At 44.3% G+C, this 18,588-nt stretch overlaps 2 protein-coding genes across 5 annotated transcripts in view; one reads left to right on the top strand and one right to left on the bottom strand.

The window, feature by feature from the left end:
• LOC132906754 (DNA ligase 3) overlaps positions 1-18,588 on the bottom strand; it is a 37,193-nt gene that overhangs the window by 18,380 nt on the left and 225 nt on the right. For all 3 annotated transcript variants that reach the window (XM_060959243.1, XM_060959241.1, XM_060959242.1), the window contains exons 2-3: positions 8,399-8,724; positions 7,384-7,704 (exon numbers count right to left, since the gene is read on the bottom strand). In XM_060959243.1, the coding sequence (XP_060815226.1) occupies positions 7,384-7,704; positions 8,399-8,720 (643 nt within the window). In that variant the 5' untranslated portion in view covers positions 8,721-8,724. The remainder of the gene's footprint in view (positions 1-7,383; positions 7,705-8,398; positions 8,725-18,588) is intronic.
• On the top strand, positions 5,753-18,560 carry LOC132906769 (uncharacterized). 2 transcript variants are annotated; one of them, XM_060959277.1, is made up of 4 exons: positions 5,753-6,167; positions 14,477-14,652; positions 14,736-14,958; positions 15,818-18,560. In XM_060959277.1, the coding sequence occupies exons 2-4, from the start codon at positions 14,497-14,499 to the stop codon at positions 15,877-15,879; spliced, it is 441 nt and encodes a 146-aa protein (XP_060815260.1). In that variant the 5' UTR covers positions 5,753-6,167; positions 14,477-14,496; the 3' UTR covers positions 15,880-18,560. The 2 variants fall into 2 exon arrangements, with proteins under 2 accessions (XP_060815260.1, XP_060815261.1); XM_060959278.1 differs by lacking the exon at positions 5,753-6,167 and adding an exon at positions 11,734-11,902.

Here is an 18,588-nt window from a genome sequence, read left to right as displayed (position 1 = left end):
GCATTCCAAGCTAAGAACCTTCGGCTTTATCCCGAAATTGTACGTACAACTTTCGAAACTATCGACCGCATCGACAAACTTGTTGCGTGACTTTCAGCGACCGAGTCGGGCTTGATCGTCCGTTTAAACACGATCCAGATGGCAAGAAGTCGAGAAGTATGGAATCCGAAAGCGAAACGTGCCGAAAGTTTGAGCAAAGTCACCGCGATTTCGTACGGTTATTCGAGAGGATAATCTCGCGTCGAGATCCTCCACGTATTTTCCTCTACGTGTATTTCCTACGTATTGTCCTTTCGCTTTGGGAAAAGATCCTGATCCTCTCACTGATCTTTGACGAACAACGAACCACGATCAAGAGAATGCGGATTTTTATGCATTTATGGGAAATCTCAAAATGCACACGATAGGCGCAATATGCAAAGCTACGTAAAGTATTCAGAATACTCGAGATTTGCTAGATGAAATACGCGTCTGCTTAGGTGCTACTTTTCAAATTGTGCTTACAAAAATGTGCGTTTGCACAGACATCCGTAGTTTAATTTGATTTTAAAGATATTTGTGCGAATTCATATTTTTACAAATATAATTATAAACATGGAATCTAGTTGGAGAATTGGTCTACTTATCAAGTAATATAACGAGCGCTATACTTTTGATATTTTATTAGGTCGTCCGGAAAGTTTCTTTCGTTTCGTAAGGTGATAATAGATGAACAACAATTTCTGTTTTATATTTTCTTGAATTAGGTACGATCCATTTCGTTCTATTTTTATTATTATATTCGTGCACAATTCGATAAACTAATATAAAACAAAAAACATTGTGCGTCTATTATTTCCTTATAAATCGAAAGAAATTTTTCAGACAACCTAATAGATATATCTACGTTACATGTATTTTACGCGCCTTTGCATTTACAGATTCTTCGCATAAACGCATAAAAATTCGCGGCCTAATGATCAGCGCTCAATTTACGACGCGAAACGAACAGTACAGAGGGTCGCGACGCACCAACGAAAGCTTGAATGGAATATTCGCAAAGAGAAAAGAAGGAACCTGGCGATTCGATCGATAGGACGGTTCGTTTCGTTGAAGCACGATCATCGACCGGCGACGTATTGTCTGTTCGGCTCGATTATCGAGCAGCTGCAAGCCTATATAAATTATCGTCCGTTTCACCGAACGATGTTCCTTTCGGGCGCTTGGTTCGCGATATCTCGAATCCTTCTAAAGACCGCTGCAGACTGGCGAGAAGTGGCGAGTAAAGAAGCCTGGTCGACCAGGAAATCTAACAATTCAGATTCTCAGGATTCAATGGTCGATTTAACGCAACTACGTTTTATCAATCTACAAGATTAAATTTTTATGTTGGCAGATAAAAGCTACTCGACGGTTAATCGGCCATTTAGTTGACCCGTTTGTAACGGCCTTAAGAGACTGGTTCTCGCGCAAATCGAAAGACGAATAGTCGGAATTGCATGTAATCGGGAATTAAGGAAAATCAGCGCAAATCGTATTCGGCTGGATGCGGGACATCGATAAAGTAAACGTAATTCACGGCGCTCTGCCAACAGTTATGAGTCATTCATTGCGCGTTAAAGAAGAAGGAAAATGATACTAGTAATGGCGCAGAGCGAACAGAGAGAAAGAAAGGCAAGATTCCTAGGTATTTTCATGTTCGCCGGGAACGCGCTTAATAATATCTTCGCGCTCGTGCATAATTCTCTCTTGTTTTACGTGAAAACAAAAGATAGCACTTCCGAGTAGTTCGTAGAATTTGCTACGTCGATCTACATCATCGATCTATGATCAGTCGTTTCGTACTTTGCTCGTACATTGCATCAGGCCCGATCGTCGGCGAAGAACGAGCCTCCGTTCCGGCGACCAAAATTAGTCCGCTCGTGTCCGCTTTCGGCCGTCTGTTCTTCTATCGCGGTCGAACGAGGGTAATCGTTATCGTTCTCTGGAAAATGTAAAAGCGCGAATCGCACCGGACGAAGTGGAAATTGGCGAGAAAGTTGGAATTCGGGGTTGGCGGCGAGCTTTCGAGGACTAGAGTGTCGCAAACGATCGGCGGCACCACTTCACGGTCGATAACTCCTAGAGAGAAGATTTGACCTTTCGCACGCGCGTCTCTTCGAAAAGCCCGATCTTGTTCGCCGTTTCCCCTCCGCGGTGGACCGAGGAGTTGGGGAAGCGGGAAACGAGGAGCGCGACCAAGCAGAAGAGAAGGAGAGCGAGCCGATGATAACGCGGCCAGATACGCTGAAATCTCGTTAGACGAAAAAAACTGCGATTTAAGCGGCGGTCAATTGAATTTCTTTTTTCTTTCTTTCCGGCCAGTTGCGATTACATCGAATTCCACAGCGAGATGCCGTCAGTTTACGAACGAACGAACAAACCAACTATGTAATCAACGAACGAACAAACGAACGAAAGCTCGCTCGCAAAAGCAGAGGTGACTTCATACTTGATAGATTAAAGAAGAGCGCGGTAATTAATGATCGATCGTCCGAAGGAAACGCGAAAACGATAGACAGAGGTCACCGGCGATACCACCGTGACTTGTACAAAGTGTAGTTCCGCGGACAAACGATAACGCGGTTTTGCTTCAATGAGATTTTCCACGGCTTACGGAAAAGGAGGAGGGACGAGAGAAAGTTAGATACGCTTTTATTTGCCCCCACGCAAATAAAGCAAATTTTCTTTCTCATTCTCTGCTTCTCCTTCGCACTCTCCTTCCATCTCTTCTTTCTACCATCCTTTCGATCTCGTTAATCCTCGTCCTATAGAAAGTAGAAGAACGAACGGGCGAACGCGATTTCCCGCCATGTGGCTATCTTAAACGCGCCAACACCATCCAGATAAGCGAGCGATTTCATCGGCAACTGTCTAACGCGAATTCCTGTTTTCCGCGTTTCGCTATTTCGGCCATTCAACCCGAACAAACTACACATATTCGATTCTCGCAAAAGTTCCCTCCTTTTTCGTTCATTCAGCAACAGTCGATCGCGTCCCACTTATTACTTATACCCACGATATTTTTCCACGTGGTTTACCTTGTACAATGTGCGTCAGCAATCACGGTGCGATCGACGAGGAAGCGTGATATATATACGACAAATTTTATTCCATAAATTTTACCTACTTTCATATACAATAACTACCTACTAATTATTTAGTCGAGAGGTGATTAGTCGAGTTTACATATATCGAACAAATGTTCAAATTTTACTTTATCGAAAACAAAGCACCGTACAAGAAACTTTTACTCTATAGTTTGGATATATTTTTACTGAAACACCCTGTACATTCAGACGTAAGCAAAAATCTAGAACGAAATCCCGTGATCGCGCGACCAATCGCGCGTTCATCGGTCGCGATACCACGCGAGATACACGACAGATTTTCCAGTTCCAAGGAAAACAGAGTAAGAATAAGAAAAATGAATGGTTTTTACGATCACATCGCTCCCGATTGCTTGCTATTGAAAATCACTTGTTACAGATTCTCCTATTAAACGATGAAACGCGTATTAAATATCAGAAATAGCAGATCAGAGGGATTTCTCGATCATTTTTGCAGCATTCTCGTCTAATCAGACGTATTTCCTTCAACGACTTTGGACACGCATCGTACGAAACCTCACGGTTATTGAAGAATGAAATTCCAAGAAAGTGTTCTAATTTTCAACAATTCGGTCTTTTCCTCTTCCGAGAAAACGACGTGTGCGGATGTAGAATCGATGATAGATGTGGCACGTGCCGAACGAGTCTCGCTGAGACTGAAGAAACGTAACGCGGCGCGATTCGACGGCCGAAACGGGCTCCCACCACGGATGAAACGCCACCAGCGTTTCTCATCATCGTCGAAAATAGAGCGATCGCGCGATCTCGACGCGCAAATCGCTACTTTTCTGCCGTGTTGATCGAGCCGCGTACAATGCCGGTATTCTTTAATCCTTCGCAGAATTCCGCGACGTTCGACCAACAATGGTTACAAACCCCGTTGTTTACCTACACGAATTGCTTCGTGAATTCCAGATCGAATAGCAATTTACCAAATTAGATCCTCGTTCGTTATTAGATTCGTCGTCACAGCTGGCATAAGCATGGCAAGTATGTACGCCCGCGTAATATCGCCCGCGTAATATCGCCCGCATCGTAGAAAGAAAAACCGAACATCTCGATTTCACGATTTCGTCGATTCTTCCCTAAGACCAGCTTAGAGTCGTAGAATGTTTATATATTTCGCGTTAGATCGAAGTACAGTGGTTGACAAAAGAAGATTCGTAAAGCAAGGGATATAAAAAGATACGATAATGGTACAAAATGGATTTATTATATATTTGATAAGAGCGACGATTAAATTTGATATATACCGCAGAATAGATAACTGTTGCCAATGTGATAAAGAACGTTTAGTACAAAAGTTATTAAAATTCATAAAGTGTCTGAATTTTCGTATTACACTGTGAACGAAAAAAATAGAGGCGAATCTATCGGCTTATCGGTCTGTATCCGACGATGGCATCGATATACGCGACATATCGCAAGTCGTAGAAGACGATTCGAGGGTGCGGCGGTCGGGGTCAGTCGTTCCGTCGGCACAGCGCGGCAACGAGTTTGGCAAGTCTCGGTTGCGCAACCACTGTCGTCAGATTTTTTAACTTGTTCGCACGCCACGGTTCTTTTCTTCAACGTTTCCCTTCCCCTTGATCCGATCGAGGCTTTCGCCTTCCAGCGCGAGAACCATTACGTCACTTTACGAACGACCCGATCTAAGGGTCACCGGTGAACTCGCGTTACCAGGCTCGAGAAAATTTCTCGCAATCCCAAAACAATAATATCCATAATACGCTCGATTTATCTAATATCGAGGAGATAACGCGCTATATAATCGTCGTTCGCGTAAATATCCTTGTTTTCAACAAACGCGGTATACTCGAATGAAAACGTGCACACGACGTAAATCGCGTTACGTTCATTGAAGCGAGAATCGTCTTAGAAGATGACCAGCCTAGAGAAGCGAGCGTAACATTTCGAAAGAATTGGCAGATCGTTTGGCGTTTCGTTCAACCTCGAAATCAAAGGCAACATTGGCTTATCGGTGAACGTTAATTGCGCGGGAACCAATGGTCCGCTCCTCCGTTAATTTTCAGCCTTAATCGACTATCGTTCGTTCATTAATTTCGACAGCAGTTTCAACGAGGCGGCACAGCTTTTTTTTGCTCTACAGAAAGAAACAACGAGAGAGGTCGCGAGGAATCGCTTATCGAGCGCGTCGTACGTCACTCTGCTGGCCGATTGTTCGTTCCGATTCGCGATCCAACGCTCGTGAATTCTTCTCACGATCGCTCGCGCGAATCCTTCGACCATGGGAATCGTAGTTTGGATCAAATAAGAGGCAAATTAGTCGGCTGGGAGAAGCGACTGAGACACATCGGCTGAAGAGAAAAGAGCAAAAGTGGAGGAAAAGAGGAAAGGGGAAAGAAGAGGAAGGAAGCGAAGAAGCGAGAAGATCGCCAATTAAAAGAGGGGGAAGAGGTGAGTTTAGCATGTGATAGGGAAAGAGAGAGAGGAATAGAGAGTGATTATCTATGCGGGGAAGGGAAGAGACTGCGTAGAAGAAAGAGGGAAAGAATGGAAGAATGGATGAACGTCTGGAGCCAAGCTGGCTACACGAGAAGGGGCTCGACATCGCGTTTACAAACCGAACTTGATTAGGTGGGGACAGCTGAGCTTATAAGACACCAGAGCACAGCCTTCGAGACCAATAGTCGCAAAACGGTTAACGCGTGGTATGCATAAGAAACATTCTGCCGAACAGCTTTACGAAAAACGAACTATCGCTTTCGCACGACCGATCTCGACCGGATAATCGAACACGGAAATTTCGAGGAACCGCGCACGACCGATCAATCTTCCTTCGAGGAAGGAAAAACGCCGACGACTGAGTGGCTGGAGTCTATCTACCAGCGAGCCAGTGATAACGTTCGGTGGTAAAAATCACGAAACGACAGATCGAATTTTGTCGCGGCTAACGTATCAACGTTACCACACGACACGAGAGATTATTCAAGGAATTTTCCCTGTCACCACGAACGACTACTAGTTGAATATCTAGAAGAAGGAACAGCATCATCAGCAGGCAGACTTTCGATCACAGTGAGTACCTCTTGTAGCGTTCATGTGGTTTCGGACAAGTGAAAAAATGGTCGAGGAATCGGGTGGCTTCGTAAACCGATCAACGACTTTTCTAGAAACGGAAAATTTCACGGTAGGCGCGATGAACGCTGGGTCATGCGTATGACGCGGGGAACAAATCAACGAAGCGCAATTCGTGTCACAAGTTAAATCGGATCATGGTCGATCAGCTGATTTCGGATCGAAACGAGTCGAGCATCGATGCAAAGCCCGAACTCGAATCGGTACGAAACGTTTCTTCAAATATCATCGTTTAGCGAGATATCGACGGTGATCTTAGGCTTTAACCGAGTCGTAACATTTTCGAATATTTAAAAATTCTGCGCAACAAAAAAAAGTGCACTTCGGTGAAACAAATTCAAAGTTTGATCGCGAAGTCGCGTGAAGATGATTCGAGTTTTGTTGCTCTGGAAGTCAGATAACCCCGTAAAAATCTTCCACTTACGAGCACAGCGGTGGGAATCCGCACCGTCGATTGATTAATGGTCTCCTTGTATCCGATTCCGGTATCGTATTTGTTCGACCTCAACGAAAAGGAGAGGAGAGAGAGGTACGGCGGGTGCGAAGGAACGCGGGAGGGTGTAACGAAGAAAAGACGCCAACTAGTAAAAATAATCGAAAAAGTAAGAAAGTAAGAGGGTGGGGAAAGGCGAATATGTTTGCGCGAAAAATACAAACGATATCCCACCGACACAGCATCGTCCATTAGTCCCATATGCTCTTTTTTACCGTGACTTTGACTTTCAATATCGTAGCCATCCTGTGCTCTTCTGGCAGTTCTCTTTCGGGACTCGTGACGAGATCGTTTACTCTGCTGCTTCGCGAGAGTCGCTAATTTTCGCTTATCAAGGTCAGAAAAACATCGCGTATCTCGGAAGCTATCTCTGGTGGACGATACGCGCAGATGAACTCGATTAATTCCACGCGGCTTCTTTTCAATCGCATCCTCTCCTTCTAGCAAAACGTTTGTTTCGTCGGAGGCGTACGTAAACCGCCAATTTACGGAAATCAGCTAGCGAGAAACCATGGAAACCTTGACCCGTCGAGAACGTTACGAAATTCGGTCGAGTCTAGTGACGTACGTGCGTGGCTAGATTTGTAAATAAATGAGCACGAGAAGGCGGAACGAGAAAAAATGGCACGAAAGATTGATTCGGAAACGAATCTTGAAACTTACCACCTTCGGACCCTTTGATTAGCATCTTTCTTAGAATCGCCGTCTTGTCGGTGTAGGCGTCGACTTTGGCCACGTTATCGCAGACCCGCTGAAATTCCTGAAACGCGTCGTCTCTCGTCGGTTTTCGCACCTTCTCGGGCGTCTTTTCCGATCCTGAGACATCCGATGCGTCGTCGATGGTGGACGTGGAGTCGTCCCTCTCTTTCTTCCTCGATTTTTTGTTAGGAGAAGGATCAGACTCCGTCGTACGAGTAAGTTTGCGTTTCTTCGAGCCGGAGGATTGATTCGCGACCGGTGTCGTCTTCGGGGTCTTGAACGGAGCTGGGAAGAAAAAGCGAACGCCGTCACAGTTCGCTCGCGCTAGAAGGCTTTCCACGGATCGCCCAGAGGTTGGTATCGAGGGAAAATCGATCGTGGTATTCGACGTATTATCGTCGAGGTATCAACACCGGGTGACTCGATGTCCCCGAGTTCTGAAATCTCTTGGAGGAGAATAGCGGAATTTATCGGAGGGAAGAGAGAGCGGTAGAAGCGCGAAACAAAAGGTATAATCTATACGTGCTGCGTTCGATGATCTTTTAAGGCTGTAATAATAATCGCTGCTGAACGAGAAACCAGTTTAATGCAACGTAAATCATCGGCCGACCGATCGCTCTAATAGGCGATAATGCTCGCAAGATGATTTATGGGATACAATTTGTACATCCTCGATTTAATTGAACGGCAATTAAAACGCTCGTCTCTGCCACGTCGCGATAACTGACAGAGATGAACGCGCTCTTTTCACGCCATGGAAATTACTCGAATTTCGTTATCTGTCCGTACGTTTATCTTCGCGTCGCGATGCAGCTGCATACAGGGCCCGAAACGGCGATTCCTACGAAAATCAAATGTCCTGAAATTAAAGGATCGAGCCGCCGGTAACTATCGGATGGTAAAGGCATCGTTTTCAGGCATCGAGATCACCGCTCACCACCGGACCGGATCTACAGATCGGAGGAAAGGGAAATCTTACACGAGTTTTCAAACTCCTCGATTCTTTGAAGAATCGTAGTTTTGTCCTCGTCGCACAGATCCTGCCAGCCGCTTACATCTTCCTCGGGATCGTCTATTCTCTTGGTGGTAGCCCTTTGTCTGGCAAACACCTCGAACAGGCAGCTCAAGTGATGCCACGCTTTCATTTTGCCATCGGAGAACGGATTCGCGACTAGCTTCGCGATCCTTACGGTGTCTTTTTCTATGGGGCACTTGCATTTTTTGCACTTGGCGCGACCGCTTTTCGCCCGTTCCACCGCGAACGGCTTCTCCGCTTCCTTCTCCTCGTCCGACATCGACATCGATCTGAAAACCGTCAGCGAAATAATGAACGCGAAGGCAATTTAAAACCATAGAGGAACGAACGTTTAGCTTTCCCCTTCTCTTTGTTACATCAACTCCACTCTAAATTGAAAGCAAACAACGGTGAATCGTGGCGTTCGGCGTTGATGCCACTCCGGCCCCTAATCCAGTTTAAAAGCTAAGAAAGTGAAAGGGATCGAAGTGTCAGGAGTGCAGGTAAACGCTTACGCAACGAGTAGTCCATGTCAAGAATCGAGCCGACGCGACGTCGAGCGACGCGGCTCGAACTGACCGACTCCTCCAAGTTCGCCCTTTTGGTTTTTAAACGATACGATAGAACAATACGATAATTCATCGAGTTTCAGTCGCGTTATCGACACGTTGCTCTTTGTTCCGACGTTTCGTCAACATTTCACTTTGCTCGTTCAGGGCGAACGCGAATCACTCGATCGAAATCCAGAGTGTCACAAATATGTTGAAAAAGATACGATACAAGTTTCAGAAGAACGAACGATTCCCCTTGACTAACTCTGACGTTCTTTACGCTGGTTGCACTTGCGTCGATGATGGTGTACTCGAAAACGAGGAACTCCAATCCTGTATTATTCCACTTGTGCAACGAGAACTGCTTACATTCGCATAAAAGATAATTCTCGAGCTGCGCCTGGCAATCATCGTAATCGCGATTATTGTCGTAATATCGTTCCAGAAAGGCCTTCGGCTGGATTGCGTCATTCTTTCGAGCTTCGAATTCTACCGAGCTTTCAACACTTTGATCCTAAAAATATCCAACGTAGCGAGCACTCGACAAACATGTAATCGCGGTACTCGAATTTTTCTCACCGACGTGGCGAAAACTAAACGAGATGCGAGGATTATTGCCAAGTTTATCAGTTATCGATTACTAGTGATCGATGGTGGTTGAATTAAAGTAAACAAAGGTTTGAGAACAAGGACACGCGCTATTCGTCGCGAAGGAAACGAAAGTACGACGCAAAAATCGAAGGCTTCTGGTCCGCCATTTTGCCGGGCGTGCGATTTGCCAAGAGATGGGAAAAAAAGAGAATCGCGTCGATAAGAAGAGCCCGTTAATTGAACGAGGCCGATAAGCGACGAGGGGCTGTAATTGTCGGTCAGAGCGCCGATTGGTCGGCATCGATGTCGTCGTATTAAAACACTGAGTAATAGTGGCGGGAGGTCGTCTATCGAATTCCGTGTATTCTCGCAACATTCGTCATTCCTCTTCTCATCGAGAAGACAGAAGAGACTGCGAGCCATCCTTGTCCACGTCTCACTGTACACCTTAACGATGCTTTTCTCGTTCTATAAAGATGTGACTTCACAACATATGACACGAAGATACGATAATGAAGATATAAATACAACTTTTCGCGATCGCCTGATCGACATCGTCCTTTATTAAAAGAATTATTTATTAAAAGATTATTCGTCACGAACAGTGCGATTATGTCAGATTTTTTGGAAATATTAATATTTATTATTAATATTTTTACATTATTTGTTTGTCTATTTCTATCGGATATCTACGAGAAGTACGAAGAAAGAAGCAGTACGACGAAGAAACAAACGGCAATTTCAATCTCCAAAGCATCGGTAATATTTTACGCGAGCAAAATTAGTTGGGAAAACGTGCGATCGAAAAGGGGAACCGAGGGATGGGCTAATTGAGCGTTGCTCGTAAGCGGCGATACGAATCGAATCCGCGGATAAATCAGTGCACGCGCGACGTTTCCATCGCGCCCGATCCAACGAACGCGCTTTTTAATCAATTTTTAATCGTCCCCTGCCTGATGATCGGTCTAATCTGAAAGAGGAGCGCGCGGCTCGATATCCGATGGCCTGAGACGTCAGAGCGCCAAAACCTTAAGAACCTTAAAGAGCTGTTAAAAAAAAAAGAAAAAAATAAAAACAAGAAAAGAACATGAACGAAGAATGGTTTAAGGAAATGAAAATTGTTTCTCGAATCCTTTGTCACGACGCTAAAACATGGTATCTCGAATGAAGAGCATAGCGAAACGGGAATCGTTAGAACGTGGGTAGCAAGTTTTCATGGCGTGTTAGTCCTTTGCGGTCGAATTTCGCTACAAATGCTTCGACTATTTGGAAATACCAGCAGTAAAATACGCTGACTACGTTGAAAGCATCGCGAGGGACGCAAGGTTGGCTCGAGGCAAAGAAAATTATCGCCCCCGAGAATTAACCGATAGTACCTACGGATTTACGATTGAGTGAGCGACTTTCATCGCGCTAGAAGCTCCGATTGTTTTTTCTCTTTCTTTCGTGAACGATTCGTAGAAACCGATGAGAATCGATTGTTTGACTTGGTTTCAGCGCGATACGAAGCGAATCGTATTGCGATGCGCGGGTACCAGAAACTCGTAAAGCAACCGGGCGCGTTTCTGTTCTTTCGCTCGATCGCGAATATTTTGTACGAACGATACAACGCGAAAATCTGTGGAATTAGTCGTGGAACGGAATTAACCACCTATTCCACACGCTGACGTCAATCTCGTGGAATTTAACAGATGTTTGCATTATATGGTGATTTGTCGCGAGTATCGTTAATGAAACATCGAAGCGCAAGAAATTGCCGTCAATCTGCGGGTTACATGAATCGCGATTGACGAAGTCGAAGAAAACCAGTTACGTAAAAGCGAATTGGAAAATTTGGCGAAATTCGCGGCATACCCGCGTACGCATACGCGTTAATTAGGTAACGTGAACGAAATAAAGTTTCGGTGATGCTGCTATTTCACGGGACTGTTGATAGACGGTAAGAGGGAGGGGCGGGGGAGGGAAGAAAGAAGGAAGGAAAAGAGAAAAGAGAATGGCATGTACGTGGGCGTTGTACGCACAGATATCCTCGTGCTAGCGCGGACCTACAGGTGGTAGGAGGTGCGCCTAGGTGGCGCGTGGTGGAGGATTCTGCTCAGGGTATAATAGAGGGTGCAACAGCCCTCTCTGCTCACTCTACGAGCACGCATCGTTCTGCCAAAAACTCGCCGAAATACGCGTTCGCTAAACGAGGGAAGCAGAGAAAAGGGAAGAAAATTCAAGTCCGAGTGAGATCGAGCCTTGATATTATCGCAGCGTTCGTCCGATCGTCCAATCGCTTTCCGAGGAAGTCCTCGTCGAGAGGAGCATTTTCAAGTTAAATAAGGTAGGATTCTCGTACGTCTGTGCTCTTTGACGTTGTTCTTCGAAGAAAGATTATTAAGTTCCATCAGCATGGATCGATCGGGAATCAAGGGAATCCGTTTTTCATTGACCATCTCGATTGAGTTTTATTCGCGATCAAGGAAGTATTCTTGCAACGACATCACGCCAACCGATTAAAATAGCTTCTTCCACTCGAATCGATCGTTAATCGTTTTGTTTACTAGTCGCTCGTGCCGACGCGGTTTTCAACGCGATACTTCTCGATTCGATTGCAAAGAATCGTGCGAATTGCACGTTCGCGTATCCCGATCGTGGATAAAATCGAACGCATACGATCGAAGGTGGTGAGATTGGCCGGTGATTGCACCGCACGGTCGATCGGTCCGCTCGTTCGGATAAAGGCCGTTCGAGTTGCAACAATCGCGTGTTATCTGGCAATTTTTCGCGGCAAATGCCGAAGAAAAAGAGATCGTGGCTCGTTATCGGCCGAATAAATACACCAGCCCGATGCACAGTAATTCCTACTTTTTTCTTTTATCAACGAAAAGAAAACGATCGTTGCTGGTTCGTAAACGAGCGCTTCGAAGATAGTCGGAGCGTAATCAACATGTATTCGCGTCAGTGATTAAAATTCCACTCGTTTTGATCACGCGACTCTTACCTCTGTGAAGATTTTAAAGCGGTTCCTTCGCTCGTTCGGAAGAGAAGGACCAGCGAAAAGAATCTTCGTGAAGGAGGGAGATGAAATGACTCTGAATCGGATTTGTCGTAGGCGAACCGAATTATGTAAAGTGCAATTGCTCGCACCCCGCCTGATCTTATCTGTTCAAACAACTCATTCGGGTCGCCAGATAAATTACTCAGCTGAATGAATTCACGCGCGTTTCTTGGGTCATCGAGGATTATCCCTTAGCGCGATAAGCGTCACTCGAGGAACGGGGTACGGAAGGGGGGCTGGATAAGATTACGCGAGATCGCAAACAAGGACCGAAGTCGAATATCGTTATCTGATATCCCGTTCATAGACCAACCAGAGAGGAATTTCGCTCGTTACTTTTTTTTCTTCTATTTTCCGTTTTTTTTTTCTTTTACTACGCCAACGCGCAAAAAAACGACAGATTAATTTAGCTCGCGACACGGCTCCGTTACAAATGAAAAAGAAACGTTTCGTTAGTGGCAAGTGAAAATTCGAAACGATCGACAACGAGCCGGAAAATTTACTCTCCAGGTTTGGCTGTGTTTAATCTCCCCGTGTTTCAACGGATAACACACGGCTTACATGGCTAAAACGGTCCGTGGCATTTTCTGTAATAATAGATTTGTTTGCTTTCGAGCGCATACTGAGCAGTTATAAAGGCTTAAATAAATGAGGCTAATACGTCAGAATTCCATGAACGACGCGCAACACCAAGATTATGCTTTGAACAATTAAGAACGCCACTAGGATTCACGACGATGGCGACGCATTCGCTGCACGTATGATCAATTTCTTATTTCTCTGAAACGCGTGCGTCGTCCTTTGCGTATACGAAGCAATACATGGACATTCTTCCATCGAGATGAGCGAAAATGGTCTCGAGAATACGGTCCGGAGGTGAACCGCGTCGCTCCCTGTGCCAAACGCGCGTATACCTCGAAATTCCGCAATGCGTAACAAATTAGACGCGAAGCAAGACTCTTCAACGTGTCTATTCCGTGTCGGTATTCGCTAGGGTTTGCGAGTTTAACAAATTTATCGCCGATCGAGCAAGTCGTGCAACTTTTCAGATCGATAACGATGGTTGAGGAGATCGAAACAGCTGACGATAACTGTATTCCTGACCGAAAGAAAAAAGAAAGGGTCAGAGAAAAACAAAGGGACCGATCCTGGAGGTAAATCGATGTTTAATGGTTTGTTCAACTCGGAAGTAAACATCCTACTCTTTTCTCGTTTCTCTTTCTCATATTCCCTTTCTCCCTCGCTGATCGGCAGAGTTTGTCAGAACGCGTCAATCACCGAGTTTGCCGAGATTTTCGGCTCCGTTTGACGCTATTCCGATTCTCAACGCGTACACCAGGCTCGAATGAACGATGGATGAAGAGTAAATAGGGCGATAACCGCACAACGATGCGTGGCCAAATTTCAATTCGTTTTATCTGTTACGTTTACACGCGGTCGCTGTTTTCTAGCCAGAAACGAAAATCACATCGAAACTTCCGAAATACGCTTGATCTTCCAACCCGCGAACAAATTTATTTATTTATTTATTCGATTAAGGGACAGGTACTCTACGTTACAAAACATGACAGATGTAGATCTAAAAGTACAGGCAGAAAAGTGGAGTACGATGCGCTTTTGGAGTAGTTCGGTTGATTTAAAATTCAAATTTATATTTATTTTATACTTCAATTAAAATTTAATTTTTAATTTAATTCCACATCAGGACCCATTCTGTTTCAGTACGACCGACCAACTTCGTTCGATCTATTCTCTTTTCTAACGTGTTTGCTACTCGCGATGTCGAATTCCCGATCGGTTTAGGGGCCACCGTTTACTTCGACACTTTTCGTTAATCTCGAACGTGATTCTTTTCAGCGATAAAGAGGATCAAGGGAATGACGGGAAGGTCCAGCACGAAACGGACGGGCCTGTGTCTGCTGGCACTGTTGTTGTCCTGCCTCTCCAACGACGTTTTCGTCGTTGGAGAGCCGGAGCCGATACCGTCGGAGCTCCTCTATAGCAAAAACTTCATCAACAACGCTGAGAATCTCGTAAGCTAGTTACTTTTCTCGTGTCGTAATTCGGCGCAAGCACCGCTGTTCGAATCCACTCAAATTAGATTTACGCATCGTAGATATTACTGAACAAGCTGAAGCAAGTGATCGATGAGAAGGAGGAAATAGTGGAGCAAGAAAAGACACTGGACGACGTACAAATGATGCTTCAATCGGTACTGGAAGCGAGGGCGAAAGACGATATGAGGGTTCCACCGGGTGATTACTCTGTCGAGGAGATACCAACACCGAATCCCCCGCATAAACAGGTGCAACGTTCCGGAAAGCGTACCTCGATAAGCTGTGAGTATCATTTAATGAGAACCGTCCTCGAATCCATATCCCATAAAAGAACGATACATAAGCATAATTCGGCTGCATTTCTTGTCTCTGGTCGATCGTAGTTTCGTTTCGAATTAGTAACCGCCTACGGGTGCACGCATGTAGCTGATCAAAAAAGACACGCGAAAACGCGATTTCAAGAGGTGAAGAACAGATGATCTCATGGCCGGCTCGATTCGCTGGAATTTCTAGACGAGAACAGATACTAGCCGCATTATTTCGAATCCCGTATTACGAACTTTGGAAGATACTCGGAGTTGATCACGCGCGTTCTCCTGTCTGTTCTTCCTCCGTTATTACGTGCAGAATACTCGGTAAATAAGTACGTGCCCCGCTTGTCGACAAGATATCCTTCCCACACCGAGAAATCCTCTATGTTCTCCGCTATCAATCCTTTGTCCAATACGAGATAATCGAGTAAACGAATTCTATATCCCTCGTATTCGTAATCTGACAGATTCGTTCGATAATGTAAAGCGTCGTGTTGATTCGCATTCGATGCGTAGGACCGGGGATTTCGTAGAACTAGCAAGAAACAATGAGCGTGCATCGCGAGAGAATGGCGAACCTATCCATTGTGCCAATTGACTTTTGATTCAAACGATGTCACGAGCGACGTTTCTGCCATTGGAAAAGAAATCAACGATCGACGATCGATCCTCGAGGTCCATTCAATTAATATTCGATACCAGACGAATTTCGTTCATCTCGAATGCAGTCGTATCATGCTTTCCTGTCCCTTGCTTTTTCTCTTCTCAACGAACGGAGCGCTTCTGAAAACGACGAATGCCAACTAGAGATTTTTCTTTGTGTTGTTTAGATATGACCTTGTGTCACTTCAAGATCTGCAACATGGGACGCAAGCGACAGTTACACAAGTAAACGATAAACGGATCGTTTGCTGATGACGGCCATATCGAGATTGGTCGAGCCTCTTGCGCGGTGCACCCTCTGACTCGAACACGATACGAAACCCGCGTGCAAACGAGAAGAAACTGGACCAGAGGTCGCACTCGGATCTCCGAAAGGTGCTCGCGACGCAGCGGTTAAATACCAGGAAAGGCGACGATCCATCATCGATCGGTGGATACGTTCTTTCTAAATTTTTCACCGGAACTTCCAACTCGATCGACCGGCTGCCATCCAACTCGCAAAACAATCGCGACTCTGATTCTGTGACTTCGGCTCCGACATCGATTCCAACTCTCATTGAACGTTTTCCATGCAATTTATCTACGACACCTTGCAGCCATTCAAACGCTTTCGAACCGCTTAAACGGCTTTGCACGCGACCAATCAATTCCAATCCGAATCGCTTTGAGAGAAACGAGAGGCAAAGAAAAGTACAAACAAAAGAAAAAAGGAAACGAAAGGGAAATATCGTATCCTCGTGTAGAGTTTGCGAGATGTACATCATGTTCCGCTCTCGTGCCGAGAGATAACAAGGAAGAAATAATTATTTCGCGATCGAATTTCTGTCGCACGATCGTGTAACTTCCTAAGTAAAAAAGCAATTTCAATGCTTGAGTTTTTCAAATATACCTACATATGTATGCAAAAATTGCAAGTGGTCTTATAGAACGAAAAGTGAACGATTACTATTTTGTCATAATGCATACGAGTTCTCGCGGGAGATCGAACGTCGAACGAGTATCGGACTGTTCTGTTTGCACCGCGACGATCTCTTCGAGCTACTTGTTTGAGAGGAATGATCGATAGACAAAAGTATTCGTCCCGACTGGCTCGGGCGAATTCCTCATCCCTTCCTCCCCCATCACCGAAAACACATCGTGGATACAACGATGACAGCAAAACACGATCGGATGCACGCGTTTCGCTCGTAATATTTAGCAGTATCGTCTCATTCGACCGAGGACACTGCATTCGCGGCTGAATAATTATTTTGTCCCGTTTAATTGAACGAGAAGGCAATAAAATTAGGTATCTCGACGAAGCTTAGTGGCTAATTACCACTTCGGACGACTCACTAATCTCTCCGAAAAAGAAACTATAGTCTGTAAAAAGTTGATCCTAGACGATATACCCGGGTGTAGAATTAGCAGACAGACAGTTGGACGGACGGACGACGGACGGATGGACGAACACAGAGGAAGAGAAGAGAAGAAAGGAAGAATGAAATTTTTGGAGAGTGGAGTGTCCTCGACGAGCCATCGATAGAAATCGAAATGGCGAATAGGTATTTATTCGTTAGGTTTAAGTGAGAAGGGTGCAAAGGCCGAGGCTCCAATATTCTCGAAACTGTCTTCTTTAAGGATAACAAACAAAAAGAAAGAAAATAATGAAGTCAATAGTAAGAAAGAAGAAAAATTACTATCACACGACGTGTACAACTATAAAGAATATGGTTCTTCGACTTAGTGATCTACAATTTGTTACGGTACTTGTTTCATTATAATATGTAAGTTCAAGCTACGACATACTCACAGAAATAGAATGTAAACGTTGCTATTCGCTAATTATGATTTACGACTCTTTTCCTAATCGCACGCCTCTTGGCAAACTGTATATCCTTTACTATCCTAGAACCGTTAAAAACAATTGATACGTTTGGTAAAATGTAACAAAAGGGAAATATGTATATACAAGGAGGAACATAAGAAATGAACGACTACGAGATCTCAGGAAAATAACAGAGACAGAAAAAGAGAGGCCGCCTGCACCCTTCGTTAAATTATTTATAATCGTTTCGTAAAAAGAAACGTACCAAGTTTATATGTAATCTTTTTATGCGCCACTTTTTATTTATTTAGCATCGGTGAATTCGTTACTTTTTTAGTAGCTCCTGATCCTGAAAACGCATTGTCGTTTACTTCAAAATGTTTTGTACATGACTAGAATACTATCGATCGTTTTCTACAAATTTTATTTTTATTATTTATAATTTAAATACATTCGACGAGCAGTTTTATTAAAACTGTCGTAAATCGTCTGTTTGTTAAATTACATTGCTCTTACACGAACACAGTGCTGTAATTAGAACGTTTAGAAATATTTCGACTCCAAGATAAACCGAATTTAACAATGATTTCGTTGTATATCGTGCACCACTTTCAAAACGCGATCAACTAATAACTTTGCATCATTACGGCCTCTAATAACAATGTAATGCAACGATAGCAACAATAAAATGTGTAGTCGTACGAGCATGTACATTCGTAAATTTATTGTTTCTCTTGTATGGAATTAATCGAGGCTTCTCGATATTTTGAAATAAATGTCGTGAAAACAAATATTTCTCGCTTCGTGATCATACAGGTAGTGGGCGGCTCTCTTTTTTAACCATCTATCCATGGAGAATATACACACGGTTACGATTATTACATGATATCGAATCGACATTTTAAACTCTCGTATTTAAGGTATTGAACGAACCCGCGCCATGCCGTACAAAGTATGTACACGTGCTTGGTCACGTGAGATAACAAACGCAACGTAGTATAACATTAATAAGAGTTTCGTTACATTATAGCGTATACTACAACAGCCGATAATTCATTTATATGATTGTAAATATTGTACCAGCGATAAATTCACGATAAAAAGATAATAGTTGAATTTCAAATGCATACA

This window comes from Bombus pascuorum, chromosome 5 (genome assembly GCF_905332965.1).
Source record: "Bombus pascuorum chromosome 5, iyBomPasc1.1, whole genome shotgun sequence".
Classification (NCBI taxonomy): domain Eukaryota; kingdom Metazoa; phylum Arthropoda; class Insecta; order Hymenoptera; family Apidae; genus Bombus; species Bombus pascuorum.
This window is presented reverse-complemented; position numbering and strand designations above follow the sequence as displayed.

Excerpts from the sequence above, each read along its gene's own strand:
- LOC132906769 (XM_060959277.1), top strand. The coding sequence starts at position 14,497 with ATGACGGGAAGGTCCAGCACGAAACGGACGGGCCTGTGTCTGCTGGCA. Across the intron at positions 14,653-14,735 it reads TCAACAACGCTGAGAATCTC|ATATTACTGAACAAGCTGAA; the intron begins GTAAGCTAGTTA and ends TACGCATCGTAG. Across the intron at positions 14,959-15,817 it reads AAAGCGTACCTCGATAAGCT|ATATGACCTTGTGTCACTTC; the intron begins GTGAGTATCATT and ends TGTGTTGTTTAG.